We start from the raw sequence: 17,538 nt of genomic DNA, 5'->3' as shown, positions 1-17,538 counted from the left end.
CCTTTTATTTTTCTTTTTCTTCTTCTTCTTATTTAACTGAAGGATGAAAGTCAAACTTCGTAACGGCAAAGATGGTAGATATAAGCTGGCTGAAGTACCAGAGGTATTTCGGACAATGAAAAGAGCGCAATCAGTAACGCCGCAGGCACTGCTCCCTGTCTTGCTTGAAGAGACATCATTAAGGTCGAACCGAATTCTTCCATCGTCGTCTTCTCCCCGTCGAATAGAAAGAAACGCGACCTTATCTGAGCCCTTTTCAAGATTCTAGGCCGACTATATTTAGATATTTGAACTTATAATGCATAGCACGTATGCGAACTGACTAATGAAAATTCCTTCGGGTAAATTCATTAAGGCTGTTCATCACCACTGGTTTTATAATGGCTTATGCCGGCAATAAATCCAGGAGTACTTTTTGACCGATTTTGACGTACAAGGTATCATTTTAAAGATGATTTATTTTAAACGAAAAAATGGCTTTCTCGGATTTCTTCGATAAAGCTTCATTTTCATTGAAAACGATCTTCTTAAAAAATGCTGTTTTTATTTTCGAAAAGAGTTAATAATTGAATATTTATATATTATACTTAGTTTTAATGAAAACCACGCATAAGTATGTTTCTCAGGGTCGGGACAGGTCAGACAGTGCTGGGTCAGACAGAGATAGGGCCAGTCGAATGGGCCAGACTGGATCGATATGAATTGGAAGATTGAAAAGTAAATCTACTAAAACTAAACTTACATTAAGCCGATAGTTAGGTTGTACGTGAGAAGAATATAACCTACGATAGATACATGATGTGAACAGTATTTCATTATTGCACATATAATTCATATTTTTGCCATACATGTCGCTGAAGTTATACACGCTTCGAACAAAAAATGGTGAAGAAAATCTTATCTGCTTAAAAATATTTTCTTATTCAAAGAATAAGAAAAAAATATTAAAAAAATGAACAACAATAGATACGAAATATATATATATATATATATATATATATATATATATATATATATATATATAAGCCATTCCAATATGAAATTAGCTGTATAAATGCATAAAAATAAAATATACAAAAATTTGTTACATTAAAGACAGGAAAGTTATTTATCGGTCCCTTAAAGATTTGGTTTCTCGTATTGAAACAAACCTTATAAAAAAACATGGCTGAGGAAGAAGATAGAGAGTACGTAAAAAAGAAATAGATCAAACTAAGGATGATAAGATCTTTTATGAAAAATAAAAATCTTTAACCGTCTCTTATCGATACAGAGTCTTGGAAAGGGAAGAAAGCGATAGAAAGACACTCGACTTCTTAAAAACCTATTGGAAAATAATTTATGCCATTCTCTGGCCTCTAAGTCTATTACCACTTTTAATAATTTACGATTCTTCGGTATTCTGTTAATACGAACACATGACGTATATGAAAATTCATATAAAAAATCTCTATTTATATATTATTTCACTCATATAGGAAGTTAGATGTGCCTTCGTCATATTGATAATGGCTGGATACTGGATAACAGAAGTATTTCCCATGGCAATCACTTCATTATTACCTATTGTCCTCTTCCCCTGTCTTGGTGTACTTACCACAGACGAAGCATGTTCTTGTTATATGAACGATACGATAATGGTCTTCATAGGTGGTTTGATACTTGCCGTAGCCATCGAACATTGCAACTTACATCTTAGGATTGCCCTTGGAGTTATGAAAATGGTCGGTTGTAGTCATAGTCGACTACTTGGTGGTCTTTGCGTAGTCACCACTTTCATATCCATGTGGGTTTCTAACACAGCTGCGACCGCTATGATGTTACCAATTATTTTCGCTATCCTTCAGGAATTAGAGGAGGTCTGTGATATCTTGATTTTACTATTAGTATATATATATATATATATATATATATATATATATATATATGTATTGGTGAATTTATTATCGTTGTTACTACTCTTCAGGCTGGATTTGGTAAAATGTTCATAAAAGTGACTGACATAAAAAGTCCTCAAGAACAGTAAGGAATATCCTCGCTTAACTTTCCAAAAATTTGTTCCCTTTTACAAATATATATTTTTCCTTACACAGAATATTAAAACCCTCTAAGGTCACTATGAGCTATCTTTTAATTGTCGCATATTCTTCTACTTTTGGTGGAACGGGAACTCTCGTTGGTACCGGAACGAATCTTACATTCAAAGGAATTTATGAGAGTACCTTTCCTTTTGCCGAAGGAATTAATTTCACCGATTGGATGATAGCTTCATTTCCACAAATGATCGCCAATTCTTTTCTCACTTGGCTTTACGTACGAATAGCTTTTTTGGGATATTTAAGACCAAAGAGTAAGGATGCCTTGGCAGCTACGATAGGCACAGAAGGCGAAAAAATTGCGAACAATGTAAATCCAATAACATTAATCAGATATTAACGATGATATTAACTTATTTTCATAAGACATAATATTCGTAGGTCGTAAAAGCGCGATATTCAGCTCTAGGTCCCATCTCATTTCACGAAATCGGCGTTACTATATTATTTTTATTATGTATTTTCTTATGGATATTTAGAAAACCTGGCTTCGTCTTTGGATGGTCCGAACTTATAACAGATATGTATGTATTTAAACAATATCCGATCATTTATGCTTGACTATTATTCGATTATCTTCACAGAGAGATAAAGGATTCGACACCAGTTATACTTGTTTCAATTCTTATGTTCTTCATACCAAAAAATCCTTCTTTCATTTATTCTTGGAGCAAAAATCGTAAGCACTATTCAAATTATTTAAAAAAAAGAAATACATATATATATATATATATATATATATTTATACGTAATATAATCAATTGTGTATGACATAGCTGAAAAAAGACCAGTCAAATCATCGGAAGGCTTGATAACTTGGAAAGTTATTGAAACTAAAATGCCATGGAGCTTAATGTTTTTACTAGGTAGTGGTTTTGCAATTTCGAAAGGAAGTGTTCATTCTTCCCTAGCTAAAACAATCGGCCGAACTCTCACACCACTTAAATCTTTACCACCTATTATTATAATGACATTCATCTGTTTCTTCGTGGGTATAATAACAGAATTTACATCGAACGTGGGCATTGCCAATATAACATTGCCAGTTATTGCACAAATGGTATGATATTAACTTAAATTTCATTCCTCATCTCTGTATTATATTAATTTTTATATTGACAGAGTATAGCCATGGAATTACACCCTATGTATTTAATGATACCAGCTACGTTAATGTGCTCATTTTCATTCCGACTACCAGTTGGTACCCCACCAAATGCTCTCGTAACAGTCGCAGGTCATATTCCAACTAAATGGTTGATGATGGCAGGATGTCTACCCTCTCTTTACAGTTTATTAGTACAAATACTTTTATTCTCAACATGGGGTGTTTTTATTTACGATATTGCCGAATTTCCTGATTGGGCTTCAGATGTTACTATAAAAGATTAATTAAATTAATTATTTTACGTATTAATATACGTAACACACGCGGGATTATGTTCATGTAAAATAACATATTTCAATGAACATTAATAAATATAACGCAATAATTTGTTTAAAATTACATTTATATTACAATGATACATGATTCTTCTAAGTACTTTTATACAATGCATGTTTATCTTTAAATTGAGTGAAATTTAAATCACTTAATGTAAGTGTAAAGATTTACAAAGAAGTTTTAAGGAATTAGATACTGTGTTAAAAATGTATATAACATTTAAAGGATCAATATACATAAAAATACCACAATTTTGATTAAAATTATGCATTGTGCATTATTATCTTATCCTATTCTCTTCTCTTCTCTTCTCTTCTCTTCTCTTCTTTCTCTCTCTCTCTCTCTCTCTCTCTCTCTCTCTCTCTCTCACACACACACACACACACACACACACACACTTTTGAAATATTTTAAAATTAATTCATATATTATGCTTATTTCAATCAATAACTTTGTTTCGAGTAAAAAAGAAAAATGTAGAAATTAGACATGCTTAACACAAAAAAATAAAAAAATAAACTTGATATAGGAAATGTGTAAGAGCTTTCTCACATAGCTATTTCCATCCTGATCTATCAAATATAATTAAATTATATCCTCACAGAGGATGATAAAAAGTACCTTTCATCAGGTAAAAAATGGTTTTAAATTAGCAAATATAAAATTTACTTTAAAAACTATTTTTGATCAGCTTTCATATCCATATTGTACTCATATACAATATACAGTCCTCCTATTCAAAATCTTATATGTGAAAAAAAATAAACATTTCCTCTCATTTGTCCCATATCTTGGTGCTTATATCAGTTTCAGTACTCTATTTGTATAAAAGATAATGTTAAGTTGGTTGAGTTTTTAAACCTGGTGAATTAGGTTCACTTTTCTTTGAAGTTGAATTAATTTCTTGTTGTTCCAATCTACGATGGCGTAACATAGTCGACAAAACACCATTAAAACTAGCAGTTTTTTTCTTAGCACTACCTTTAGGAGTACTTTCTCCTACTCTACGAACTGGTAATCTGGGAGATGACATTTCATCCATAAAGTCAAAATCTGACTTTTCTTCTGGTCTAAAAAGGAATTCATAAATTTTATAACAGTTAAAAGCTAAATACAGTTAAAAGCTAAAACAGTTAAAAATTCGTTAACAGAAAAGATTTTACATAAAATTGTATTTAATTTACTTATATTCTTGCGAGCCGTGTTCTTGCTGACGATTACAAGAAGGAATTGGAGAAGGACCTCTTCTACCAGGACATTTCCATTCAAGTTCAAGTACACGATTATTAGCTTCTAGTCCGTCAATTAAAGAAAGTATATCTTCCGACTTTAATGTCCATTCGCTCTATATAAAAAGAAAACAGATAATCACATTCAAATCATTGGTATGTTTTTAAAAATTTATAACACTCGATATATATCAAGCATATCATTGGAAATATATCTTACTTTTGAATCAACTTCATACTTTTCTTCATCCGAACATTCAACAGACCATTCTTCTTCGTTTCTATCCATAATAATATATCAAAAGTTCTCGCGATAATCACGTGTTAATATTTTAAAAAACAATTACTAATATTGAGGTTATGTTTTCCATTCAAATCGCTTATTCTTGATAATAGTGAGTTTGACACAAAAGAACACTTCGCAACACTGTTACGAAGTAACAATTTATAAAAACTGGCAAAGAAAAATTGATATTTTCATACGTTGTATATAAAAAATGAATAACAATCTACAATACACTAATATTGTTTTCATAGAAATTAATAAACCATCTATTCAAATAAATATTCTGGATCTATACAATTCACGCAATATTATTAAAAGCAAATGTTTAATATCGAAAATAAATAAATATACACGAAGAAGTATTACTGCGAAGTATGAGGAATAATAAATATCAAAACAATGATCTATAGTTGATACATGCTTCGCGTATATTATCAAAGATCAACTAAACGGAAGTGGTGATAGTAGTGATTCGAAAAAAAATTTATTCGAGAGATGGCGCTGATCTTTAACGTTGTCGGTAAAAAAATCAACAAATAATTAGTTTAAACGATCAAAAAAAAAAGATCAATTTGTAATTAATGGCTTAATTTCTTAATTAAATAATACGTTATTCAAACGATACTAAAATTACACGGTTTATGACTGGATTTGTTGTTTACATAAATTCTATCAGAAATTCTTAAAGTGTGGGTCAAGTTAAATATTAAAATATAAAAGTAATATACATGTTCATTAGAAGAATTTATTAAAAGTGAATCACGAAAAATAAGTTTTCGAAAGTATCTCTCGACTCATCAAAGTTTGGAAAGCATTGAATTAAATTATTCATTAGTAATTCGAAACGATCGATCAAATATTATATACATATGTATGTATTTTGATTCATAATTTCTTATCCAGACAGAGGACAAATAAAGATCCATCGATGCGATCGATAATAATCAAGCAAAGCAGATAAGAACAATGACTAAACGACTTGGGAATCAACAAATCTACGATAAATTTAACGTTCTACGTAAATATAAAAAAAAAAAAATGTGAAAAAAAGTAAAACTTGAAATAAATCATTTCTTCATGTATTATGTGGGGGGGGGGGGGGGGAAGAAAAAATACTTCATTAAAAATAAAGAAACTAATGAGATATTCCGTATATATGTTATATGCATGATACGCTCAACAGCAATAATATATCAAGTCAAGCAAACCGTACAATTACAGAAGAGATATATATCAAGCTATTTCATCGAAAATTATATATGGATTGGTACGATCGAAGTTACGTTGTTTATTCAACCTAGGTGTGTTTTTTTTTTGCAAAGTTCATCGTTGATTATCGGTAGAATTACTTTTTCCTCCGTACACTCGATGATAATGTAAAGTATATAATAGTACTATAAAAAAAAAAAAAAAAAAAAAAAAAAAAAAAAAAAAAAAAAAGTATAAATACCCGTGAAATTTTTTTTATCGAATTATCGTTACCCATACAATTTGTTTCGATGAGATAAATTAAAAAAAAAAAAAAAACAAAAAAACAAAACAAAAAAAAGAAAAGAGAATCAAATAAAATGTGAGAAAAAGAAACGTCTATAGTTAAGAAAATATTCAATGTGTTAATATATACATATATATAATAAATAAAACTTTGTGTACTTTACAAGAATTTCATTCTATCTGCGTCCGTCCACCCACTAATGTAAACATCATATATAAATGTTTTTGAAGGATAGCCATCGCACGCTGAAGAGCCACTCGTTCAACAACAATAATTATCCGTCGACGATCTGACGCGAATGGATGGACACAACAAGCAATACAATAAAGGTACGCGCAGTACGATGTACGTGGGGGTTCGTTTCTCATCGTTATTCTTTAGAATGAAAAGACATTCTTTCTAGTCCATACGTTTTAACGCGAAGAATTATATTTTAGTACTTACAAATAATAATAAAAAAAAAAAAAAAAACGACGAATTATGATCATAAAATAATAGAGATAATCAAAACGCAAACATAATTACTTATTTATTACTTTGATCGATATTCTAACGATAAGATTCCGATATTCTTCTTAAAAAGAAAGAAAAAGAAAGAGAAAGAGAGAGATAGAGAGAAGAGAGAGAGAGAGAGAGGGGGGGAGTAAACAAACAAACATGTATTTTCTGATCAGAAAAGAATTTTATGATAATACTATTTGCGAAGAAAATATTTTACCGGTTGAACGTGTAAAACGTGTAGAAGGAACCACTGAAGAAACTAAAATGCACGCGAAATGGAATAAACATGAGAACAGTAAGTAGGTATACTTATATAAATATTTCTAAATTAATATTTAATAAATCTAATTTAATGAAATTTTGAGGGAAACGAGGAAATGTTAAAGTAAGCAATATTAAAAACGAAAATATGACAATAAACAGGACGATTGTGAATAGCGATATCTTTCAAGCTCTTTTTCCTATTTATCATATCAGCAAGGCGTGTGGTTTGCTTCCAGTTCGTTTCACGAAACAAGCTCATGGCCGATACCAAGGTCATTTGGAAGTTTTCAATGTAATTTACTGGTAAGACATGTTATTTCTTTTTTTTTTTTCCTTGAATAATTTCCTTGACAAATCAATCCATTCTTCGTTTCTACTCAGCATATTACTTCTTGGAGTTATCATGGGTTTAGAAGTTTGGGGTCTATGGCGAGAAATGAAAGATGGCTGGGAAAATAGTATCAGACTAAAATCTCATTCAGCTGTAATACCAACTTGTAGTGATATTCTTGGAGTAATAATACTGGCTATTATTGCTGTATTAGGTTCGCCATTTCGCTGGAAACACGGACAGATTGTTCTTAATAAGTTGGCCGAGGTGAATGGAAAGAATCTCATCGTGAGATTGTCCATGAAGTTTGCATTTTTCATTTTCTTCACTTCTTACTTTGTTTCTCATTTCTCTTATATATGAAAATCAGATCGACGAAACATTGGGTATCGTTGAACCGAAGAAAACTCGTAGATATACCATTGTCCTATTCGGTTGCGCTTTTACATATCTTTTTATAATAACGAGTCTCGATATGTGTTGGTGGGATCATTATTCAAAGGCAAATAAAAAAATGAGTGACAAGGGTCCGTTCAACTATACGCCTCTTTATATTATGTATATGATCATCATTATATTGGAAATCCAATATAGTCTTATCACATACAACGTGTGCCAGAGATTTGTGAGACTTAACAAATGTCTTGAAGGTATTTTAAAGACAGGCAAGGTGACCGATCATTTTAGAAAAGATCTTGGCTTGGGTGAGTACTATACTTCTTCTTTTTTCATTTTTTCGTAATAATAATTAAAATACGAATCGTGTCGCGTGATCAATATCAAAATGATTTATACGATAATATTTTTTTATATAAATCCTAACGCACAGCCGGTGATATTAAAACTCGAGAACAACCAGCTTCGTACATTCGTATATCCAAGGCCCTAGAATGGTATCCTGTTGGATTTGGTAAATTAATATTTATATGAATATAATAAACTAGATTGAAATAATACGAATAAAAAAACTTACCGTATTCTGCACTTTTTTTAGAAACGAAAAATTTTGCGAATTACATAGCTCAACTCGTGACAGTGCACTCGTCTCTATGCGACACGGTTTCTTCTATAAATAATGCCTTCGGTCTCGTAATGGTAGTAATCACGCTTACCTGCCTCTTGCATTTGATTATTACACCCTATTTTCTAATAGATGAAGTCAATGGAAATCGTCAATGGTTATCCATCATAGATCAAACTTTGTGGTGCATCTTACATGTCACGAGAATGCTTATAATCATACAACCTACTTATTCCACTACCATTCAGGTGAAATGTTTTATTGACCCGTTCGGTATCGTCTGAATTTTAACAACACATAATGTTTACAACTTAAAAAAGTAAAAACTCATTTACAGGCACAAAAGACGGCCGTTCTCGTTAGTCAACTGCTTTCTTCTAATCCAGATGTGGAATGTAGAAAACACTTGGAGGTTTTTTCGCTTCAAATATTACATCGACCTTTGGACTTTACTGCTTGTGGACTTTTCTCTTTAGATAGATCTCTCGTTACTTCGGTGAGCGATACAACACGGAAAAATGAATGTCGTTAGGTTTATTTTCATTCAACTCTTATTGAGAATTCTGTATAAGTTGACAGATTTCATCGATATCGCTCGTTATTCATAATATATTACTGGTGCCAATGTTTCAGATTGCCGGCGCGGTAACGACATATCTCGTAATTCTCATACAATTTCAAAAAGAAGACACTACGAAAGACGATGTAGATAACATTTTGAAAAATGCTACGCAAATTTTGAAAAATGCCTCGTCTCTTCATAATTTCACAACGATCAAACATAATAATACATAAATGTTCTTGTGATTTTCTTTTTTTACAGACGTTATAAGTAAGTAAATATTACATACACCATTGACGTCTTCGTTTAATTAATAAATTGAATTAACTTTGTACGTTCCAATAGAGTCAAATAATGCTCATTTCGGTGTCCATTTATATGGACATAGTCAATTGAAATAGGCATACGGTAATTATATAAATATAGGCATGCGGCAGTTATACAAATAGTTTATATAAATACAATATTCTGTCCACTTTTAATTTATGCACTGATATACACATATATAATATTTATCCATGTTACAGTAGTTCGTAGATTTAATCGCCTCGTCCGTTGTTTCGTAGAACTATTTATCTGCCGTTTTACCCACCTGTTATAATAACAATAAATGTAATGGTGGATGAAATATATGTTTGGAATGTCCCCATGTAATGTCCGTACCGTTTACTTTCATGTAAAAATGTTGTGTTCGAAAATTGCTAATTACAGTAGTTCTATTGCCCAATAAATATATGCACTCTGTATAAATGTATATTATATAGATTGACCGATACTTTATGTCCGCAAATTCTCTTCGCATCATCTTATGAGATGAAAAGGAAGAAGGATACATCTAAAAAAAAAGTGTTGGCACTATACAAATGCGGTGGGATACCACGATGACATTTAATATTCCAATTCTCATACACGGCGACAATATACAAATACAGTTTCGTCGTAACGTTATCCCGCTGCTAATTAATTACACAATAGAGAGACTATTAATTAGCAGTAAATCCCGCCTAGCGCCTATAATTAGACATCAGTCACAGCCTATCCAAAACATGCCTCACCTTCTCTTGCTCTACTATCGTATCGAAATACCTAAAAACGGGAAACTCGAAGAACCTCTTTCAAAAGAAACCAAGAATTTTAGATCGAGTTACTCATAAGGTATATACAGCTTCGTATACTGACTCTTTTTTTTTTTTGCTGCTATACACTTTTCGTACAAATTATTACTCTAGCAATAAATATTAGATCATTTAAAGAACCTAACGCGTATCTTAGCAACGCGTACCTCATTTATGTATACGATACAAATTATGTATAAATCCGATAGCAATGATTACGCATCGGAAACAGATAATGCTCGGCATTATTGAAAGTGAGACCCAAACTGCATTTTCCAGTCGCGGATATCAAACCAAACGCTCAATTCACCGTACCTGCTGTAATGGACGGTTGTGATTTCTGATGAGCAGCCTGCAATAAATTGTCGCAGCAAGTATCCTTCGTCATCGAAATAGGTTTTGCCCTTTGATAAGTCACCAACGTTTCTGAATTAGATGATAGATCCGTTTCATGATCTACTTTATTCTGATGTCGAGCACTGCACTGGCAAGGACTTGTGTGATGATGAAGTCGAGAGAAGCAATCTTTGCAAACTCTTACAGGATTATAAAGTTGTTCACTGGGTAATGGCGTAGAATTTTCTGAACAATCCGCACAGAATATCTTACCGCAGCATCTACAAGAATGGCATTGATATTTATCCATTCCTTTTAATTATGCCATTCTTATCGATTCATTTCATTTCTTTTTTTTTTCTCCCCTTTCATCCACACTTTCTTGTTTCGAACATTTTCTTATATTATTGCATACCTGCAATGATGTTTACGTCTACCAAGCCAAAATTCTGTGTTGCAACCCATGCAACGATTTACTGCATGATCTGGAACCCAAAGAGTTGGAGCTGGTACCAAGTCTTCGACGGCTTCCCATGACATATCCGATGGTAAAGATTCTCCGTGTTCTCCAGCACTGCCCACTGAATCAGGCAGTGAACCCTGTAACTCGACAATTTGTTGCTCATCATTTTTAAAAAAATATCTTTACACCTCTCTGCACTCCTTCGATATATGAAAAAGAAATATAAATTAAATATGCAATGCCTCATAATTATTGACCTGTTAGTAAATTTCCGAAAAATGGATCGCAAGAAAACAAGTGTGATGTAAATAGCAGGAACGCAATGATATTCAATAAAATGTTTTGACCTATATATCAATAATCGGATTGACAAAATGGAAGCTTCTTTCTTCAGAATCTTCAATTAAATGTCTACACAATATGTAATATTCAATCAACAGGCGATCCATACAAATAAAATTTCAGTAACATACTTTCTGTATAAAGAAATACCACAGAAATTAAATAAGCCTGGAGCAATTTTAAACGGTTAATCTTAATACTAGACTTACAATATCATCAATACGATCGGTATCTGCATTGTGGTTGCACACTTGTTTAATTAATGCTAGCCTTGTTGTATGTAATTCCTTTCGTAATGCTTCTTCCTTTAGCTAAAGAAACAGGTATACAGCAACTTTCAGTACAATATTTAAGAAAGGTGTTTTGAGAATAAGTCAACTAAAATCTGATGTTTATAAAAATTTGCGACATTTTATTATTTAAGTCAGTCATGGGCGACCTACATTCCCTGATTAATATTTTGAGTATCCAAAAGATTCATAAGAACAATTTACAACTCGCGTCTGGTTTTTCTTAGGTAACTGAAGATGAATATGAATTTTCCTTCTTTTTCAAATTTCAACGAATTAAGAAAAAATAAATATTTTATTATTTTCAGTCAACATATAATTAATACTTAATGAAATCGTTCTTGCTTGGATAAAAAACTGTTAAGAAACATTTATGGATGGCGAAGTCCCTGCGGAAACACATGCATCAACAGTAAATGAGTGACGTGACACTCCAAGTATTAATTCACTCTCGCTGATAAAATTTCTAAAACAATTTTGTTAATGGATTTATGAAATAAACATAACAGAATATAATTAAAAATATTTTTTAAAGGTAGCTCATGCCTGGCTTAAAAGTCAATGATGAGTGATCTTATATTAAAAATTATTGATCTTTTGTCTTTTTGATCGCTTGTATACCTTGTGCTCGACGATAATCTGTTGTACTCGTAACTGAACATCACAATGAATAACAGGAAGACCATCGACATCATCCAGCCTATCAGGATTATCTAATATAGCATCCTGATGGGTTGGAGAAGCTGGACATATGCTACTTGGTGTTCTTGATATCAATGGAGCACTGGTATCACTGACATCGCTACCTTCGGTGTGATTACGATTACAGGAACAAGTACCTCGTCCCGTTGTGCCAGTTTCAATCCATGGTGAAATACTATCTTGTCCTAGATTTGTTTGCAATCTGCAATTGATATACGTAATAAATTGACATTAATATTACGAATATTTTATACGATATTTTATACCCCCCATAAAGTTATAGCTTTTTTTAAAACGTACATTTCTTTCTCCCCATTTACAACACTAACAAGCGAATCATTGTTCGGTATTAATGTATCTGTAGAACTATCCACTGATGGATTAGCAGGTGACTCGCTCGATGCTTGCACTGTAATATACTGTTTGGTCTTAATGTCAGTCTCTGATGGATCTGCTTCTACAGTTTCAAATTTGTTATCATCTACGTTATTTACTATTTTTTCAGCCTCAACTTCCAAATTTAAGGAATCAAATTTTCTATAAAAGGAAATATTATTAATATAATTAAATTATTATATACAAAATATATTTATACAAGTATTTATTTAAATTATCACTTACTTTTCAACGGAAATACTTGGATCGCTAAGTCTGCGGTGAAGGTAGGTTACATGATCGGGGGCGTGTATAAGATCTCCGTAAGAACGTGTTTTAGTCATTTGTCCTTGTGGTTCTTCACTTTCACCTCCTTCTATATCTATCATCGTAACTCTTTGCTTATCATCCCTAATACCAAGTGAGGATTCCATAGAACCTAAATATACTTCTGACCACAGAACAAGATCTCGTACATTACAACTCGGCCATAATACCTAAAAATAATTTATATAATTATATATATATATATATATATATTATATATATTTAATCAATGAATTTAATATGCTCGAAAATATTAAAATACTTGGTGAACATATAGATTTAAAATATAAAAAAAAGAATTATCTTACTTGATTTTTTAAAGGTGAATACAAATGATTAACAAACAAAGAAGAGTTAAGAAATCGCCATACTGAAAAAGTACGTTCTTGTATTCTTAATTGTAATCTTTCCTGTCTTGTGTTACATAAAAATGTACCAAAGAGTTGTGAATATGTATGCTGTGCTAATTTTACCTGTAACATAAATTAAAAATATTAATCTGTTCTATATGTATACTTTTTACCGATACAATTTATTACAAAGAATTATATACGACTTACAAGATATGCAGGAGACATTTGAAAACTACACTGAAATTGTTGAATTAACTGATGTACACAATCAAGCCATTGTAAAAATACTGGGCAACGTTCGTTTGGATCTTCGCAACCAACTGTTTGTCCACAGCGATCAGCAAATTTATGTCCAAAGTCTAACCATTCTCTCTCACATAATATTTGAAATCCCTGAATTAAAAAATTGTCCGTGTATTCAATAATAAATATGGAAAGTATTGTGGTCTTACCTCCATAGTACGGTAATAGGGATCTAATAATATCTGTGCTAAGGCAACAATCTGCGGTGTCCTATCCCAGCCATCACTACAATGCACTAATACTGGTCGTCCATCTCGTTCAATAGCTGATGCAACTGTAACTGCAGCGCGCAATAAACCTGACATATGCTGTAACCATCTAGTACCTTCCAACAAACTCAACCAACTATAACAATGCATATAGAGCATTAAATCATTCGAAAATAATTCATATTTATTTATTATTTAATTAACTCACTTTGGTTGATCAGCATCAGATGCACACAATTGTCTGACAGCATGAAAACTTTTTCTTATAGAATGTATATTTGCCAGATTCATAAATTGAATATCACAACTTGGATAATATTCAGGACATTCACAACCACCACCACGTGCTCTATTTGCTACAGCAGTTGTATAAGATCTAGCATCCACGATTAGAACTTTCTATAAAATGATTAAAAGAAAATTTATAAGTTTTAAAAACTTTATATTATTTTTATTATCTTCATTTAAATAAAATTTATATTTACTTTTGTAACACTTGGAGTAATCGCATCATCTCCAACATCAGAATAGTTAATAGGTGAGTCAACCATTGTGGATTCTCCTTTATCATAGGAACATGCATCAGACAAAGCTTTTAAAAGATCCTCATCTTCAGAACTTCTCCAACCCAACCAACCAACTTCTGGTTGACTGCTACGAGCTATTACCGCTCCATTGTTTACGTGCCTTAAAATAACAAATTTAATTGTAAAATATAGTAGATTAAGTGTTTATTAAAGATTGTTTTTATCATTTTACCTCCAAACAACTGCAGGAATTCGTCTGGAACTTCTGAATTTAGCAACAGTCTCCAGAGTTTCATCGGAAATGCAAGCAGGAACCAAGAGTTGTGGCGGATAAGATGGGCACATTCTATAATCCTTATTTATCTGACTTATGCGCCATGTACCATGAAGATTAAATTTCAATCGTTCCACCTTCATAATCATACAAAAGTGTTATCGAATAACAATCAAAATATTTAAATATAAATCATATGACATTATAAATTGAATTTACCTCTGAATTAAAAGTAGAAATATAAGAACTGTTATCTTTTCCAAGTCTAGGATAGTCTTTACCCTCTTCTATAGACCATGCGTAATACGCAAAAGCAAATATGTCCTCAATACTTTTACGTGGATATGTTACTTTATGTAATCGTTTGAACCATTCCAAACAATGCTCGTTAGTGGAAAATGCACAGCTAAAACGTTATGACAATATTCTCCTGCTTAAAATGGTTACATAAGTCTGTGACAAGCAATACTAAATTGAGTTGTAACACTAATATTCCATTGATTTATAGATCAGGACATAGCATATTGAAAGTTGCTTAAATAAAACAATCTATCAACTATACCTCAATGATCGAGCATCTTTGCATCCAATATGCAAAAAGAAAATTTCTTTTACTTCTAATTGTTCAATAAGGCCCAAGGGTATATTGTAACAGGCTTTATTCTGTTGTAAGTAAAGTCTATAATTAGAAAGAGCCAAAACACCATCTGATATACGTCCCAATGCTACTACTGATTCTCCACTTAAAAGTGTAAATGGGATTGTCAATGTCTGATCTTCACATTCGAAATGTGGATGTTTTGGAAATAATTCCGATGCATGCAGATGACAAATCGATTGCAAACTGGTCGGCTCTTCGGAACTCTCCATTTCCAATCTACTTTCCAATCTATAATAATAGAAAATACTTTTGTGAAATTGCTATTAATTTTTAATTTTACATAATATCTCTGTATTTTTACTGATACAATCAGCATAATATATTTGTAATTAACATTAAATTTACCTATTATGAATGGTGATTCACAAGTATCTAAATATATAATTAGTTTAAATTCTGCTTCCTGTAATAAACATTATAACAATTTAATAAAAATGATTAATTAAATATATTTCTGATTAAATGTAATAAATAAAGTGTTTGCATGTCAGTCATGGTAAAAATAATTGTAATGTTTGAATTTAATTGCTTCAATGATTTTAACTTTTGTATTCTTTCACATGCACGATAAAATATCTAATTATCACTATATTACGTGACTGGTTCGAAAAAAAAAAAAAGACAAAAACAAAAACAAAAACAAAAAAAGAAAAAAGAAAAAAGGAAAAATAAAAATAAAAACGTTGGATTATTAAAGAACGTAAATATATAAATTAACGATATAAACGATTTTATATTATCAAACAAGCATCCACTTTCAAATAATATTTCAACATTATTTACTTCGATGAGAAATTCCGGAAACGCGTGAGTCTTTTTACTGAGAATAAATACATAAGCGTGAGAAAGTTTTCACGAATTCTTTAACATATAATAAAGGAAAGTATCCCTTGATACTTTATCTTAATAATTGAATGTTTATTTATCATTGCATCTTCTAATGAAATAACGAACAATATCAAATGATTACATTTCGAAAAATACGTTTCGTAGAAAAAAAAATAAAAGTCATAAGAAATTTGAACGTGCAAAAAAAATGTAAACTTTGATTTGATAAATGTCAAAACATTAAATGTGAGCAAATCAGGTATCCTCTCGCAAAGACATCTTACTTTGGACTGCGAAGTTTCACCGCAATTGAGGGGGGGCGGAGGGGAAGGGGGGAGGAAAGAGGATAGGGGTTTGGGAGGGAGAGGGGGAGGCGATATTTGGAATTCCTGACGTCTCATACAAAATGCATCGACACTTATCTTAAAATCATGAAGGACTATTAAAATTTCTCGGCAAGTAACAACAGTATCCTTCATTACCCTTATGGAAAAGTAATGTGTGACCTCGCTATACACGTAGATTGTCAGGCGCATGCAGGTATGGGATAAACGGCCGTGGAAAATCTCGCGAGCCCAACGCGATTAGTTTTCATTACGGAGGTTCATGAAAATGGCCCACATTGTATAAAACGATCTCCATCAACGTTATAACTATTTATTTATTCGTACGTCTTGGACAAACGGCGATTACGATCGATATATAAATTCGATTTATGATTAAATTTCTCTAACGAAACTCGTATGAGCGACGTGAAAGATATACTGACAGATCTCAATCTATGTACATTTTAAGCTACGTTCGCATTCACATATTACTGATTATTTGCGATATGGAACAAAGGTATACAAGGTCGGCGTTACATTGGATAATACATTTATGGGCATTCGCCCAACCATCCAATCACATTTTAATTTGTAAACGCTTTAAATATCTTCACCAATCGTTATTCGTCGATTATTAAATAACGATCATATTTGAATCTTATTCAAAGCACAACAAATGTTTCATATATACCGTTACTGTGTATGTAAAAAATGTTAATCTCATACTTTGATTATTCTTTTTTCTTTTTTCTTTTTTTTTTTTTTTTCGATAATTACATACATTTATAAGTGTCTATGCATTAATAAACTTAAGATACTTTTTTTTTATTTTTTTTTATTTTTTTTTAATGAAAATTGAAATTAAATTTTACAAACGA

General features: G+C 31.6%; 4 protein-coding genes across 18 annotated transcripts; 2 read left to right on the top strand and 2 right to left on the bottom strand.

Moving 5' to 3' along the window:
• Nucleotides 1-43: 43 nt before the first annotated feature.
• On the top strand, nucleotides 44-3,508 carry LOC124949821 (protein I'm not dead yet-like). The gene is made up of 9 exons (XM_047495548.1): nucleotides 44-183; nucleotides 1,274-1,397; nucleotides 1,479-1,859; nucleotides 1,967-2,022; nucleotides 2,094-2,406; nucleotides 2,478-2,620; nucleotides 2,681-2,775; nucleotides 2,873-3,156; nucleotides 3,219-3,508. The coding sequence occupies exons 1-9, from the start codon at nucleotides 44-46 to the stop codon at nucleotides 3,486-3,488; spliced, it is 1,806 nt and encodes a 601-aa protein (XP_047351504.1). The 3' UTR covers nucleotides 3,489-3,508.
• Nucleotides 3,509-3,595: 87 nt separating this feature from the next.
• LOC124950086 (PAXIP1-associated glutamate-rich protein 1) lies at nucleotides 3,596-5,639 on the bottom strand. The gene is made up of 3 exons (XM_047496265.1): nucleotides 4,990-5,639; nucleotides 4,725-4,885; nucleotides 3,596-4,610 (listed from the first exon to the last, which is right to left on the bottom strand). The coding sequence occupies exons 1-3, from the start codon at nucleotides 5,056-5,058 to the stop codon at nucleotides 4,379-4,381; spliced, it is 462 nt and encodes a 153-aa protein (XP_047352221.1). The 5' UTR covers nucleotides 5,059-5,639; the 3' UTR covers nucleotides 3,596-4,378.
• A 506-nt stretch (nucleotides 5,640-6,145) lies between these two features.
• On the top strand, nucleotides 6,146-10,018 carry LOC124950080 (gustatory receptor for sugar taste 43a-like). 8 transcript variants are annotated; one of them, XM_047496248.1, is made up of 10 exons: nucleotides 6,148-6,356; nucleotides 6,781-6,879; nucleotides 6,988-7,346; nucleotides 7,417-7,618; nucleotides 7,697-7,913; nucleotides 8,017-8,350; nucleotides 8,476-8,556; nucleotides 8,641-8,915; nucleotides 9,005-9,163; nucleotides 9,301-10,012. In XM_047496248.1, the coding sequence occupies exons 3-10, from the start codon at nucleotides 7,208-7,210 to the stop codon at nucleotides 9,460-9,462; spliced, it is 1,569 nt and encodes a 522-aa protein (XP_047352204.1). In that variant the 5' UTR covers nucleotides 6,148-6,356; nucleotides 6,781-6,879; nucleotides 6,988-7,207; the 3' UTR covers nucleotides 9,463-10,012. The 8 variants fall into 8 exon arrangements, with proteins under 8 accessions (XP_047352207.1, XP_047352204.1, XP_047352203.1 ...); XM_047496251.1 differs by lacking the exon at nucleotides 6,988-7,346 and having other exon boundaries at nucleotides 6,146-6,356; nucleotides 6,786-6,879; nucleotides 7,552-7,618; nucleotides 9,301-10,016; XM_047496247.1 differs by having other exon boundaries at nucleotides 6,148-6,879.
• LOC124950075 (myotubularin-related protein 3) lies at nucleotides 9,187-17,148 on the bottom strand. 8 transcript variants are annotated; one of them, XM_047496232.1, is made up of 17 exons: nucleotides 16,817-17,148; nucleotides 15,852-15,909; nucleotides 15,408-15,734; nucleotides 15,065-15,251; nucleotides 14,804-14,982; nucleotides 14,530-14,731; nucleotides 14,253-14,443; nucleotides 13,985-14,180; nucleotides 13,740-13,925; nucleotides 13,488-13,652; nucleotides 13,099-13,349; nucleotides 12,778-13,014; nucleotides 12,397-12,679; nucleotides 11,695-11,796; nucleotides 11,096-11,280; nucleotides 10,660-10,961; nucleotides 9,187-10,064 (listed from the first exon to the last, which is right to left on the bottom strand). In XM_047496232.1, exons 3-17 carry the CDS (start codon nucleotides 15,713-15,715, stop codon nucleotides 10,036-10,038), a joined length of 3,003 nt encoding a protein of 1,000 aa, XP_047352188.1. In that variant the 5' UTR covers nucleotides 15,716-15,734; nucleotides 15,852-15,909; nucleotides 16,817-17,148; the 3' UTR covers nucleotides 9,187-10,035. The 8 variants fall into 8 exon arrangements, with proteins under 8 accessions (XP_047352188.1, XP_047352191.1, XP_047352189.1 ...); XM_047496235.1 differs by having other exon boundaries at nucleotides 9,187-9,821; nucleotides 16,817-17,147; XM_047496233.1 differs by lacking the exon at nucleotides 16,817-17,148 and adding an exon at nucleotides 16,290-16,456.
• Between the last annotated feature and the right edge of the window lie 390 nt (nucleotides 17,149-17,538).

This window comes from Vespa velutina, chromosome 6 (genome assembly GCF_912470025.1).
Source record: "Vespa velutina chromosome 6, iVesVel2.1, whole genome shotgun sequence".
Taxonomy (NCBI): domain Eukaryota; kingdom Metazoa; phylum Arthropoda; class Insecta; order Hymenoptera; family Vespidae; genus Vespa; species Vespa velutina.
The sequence above is the reverse complement of the archived record's forward strand: the minus strand, read 5'-3'. Positions and strand labels throughout refer to the sequence as shown.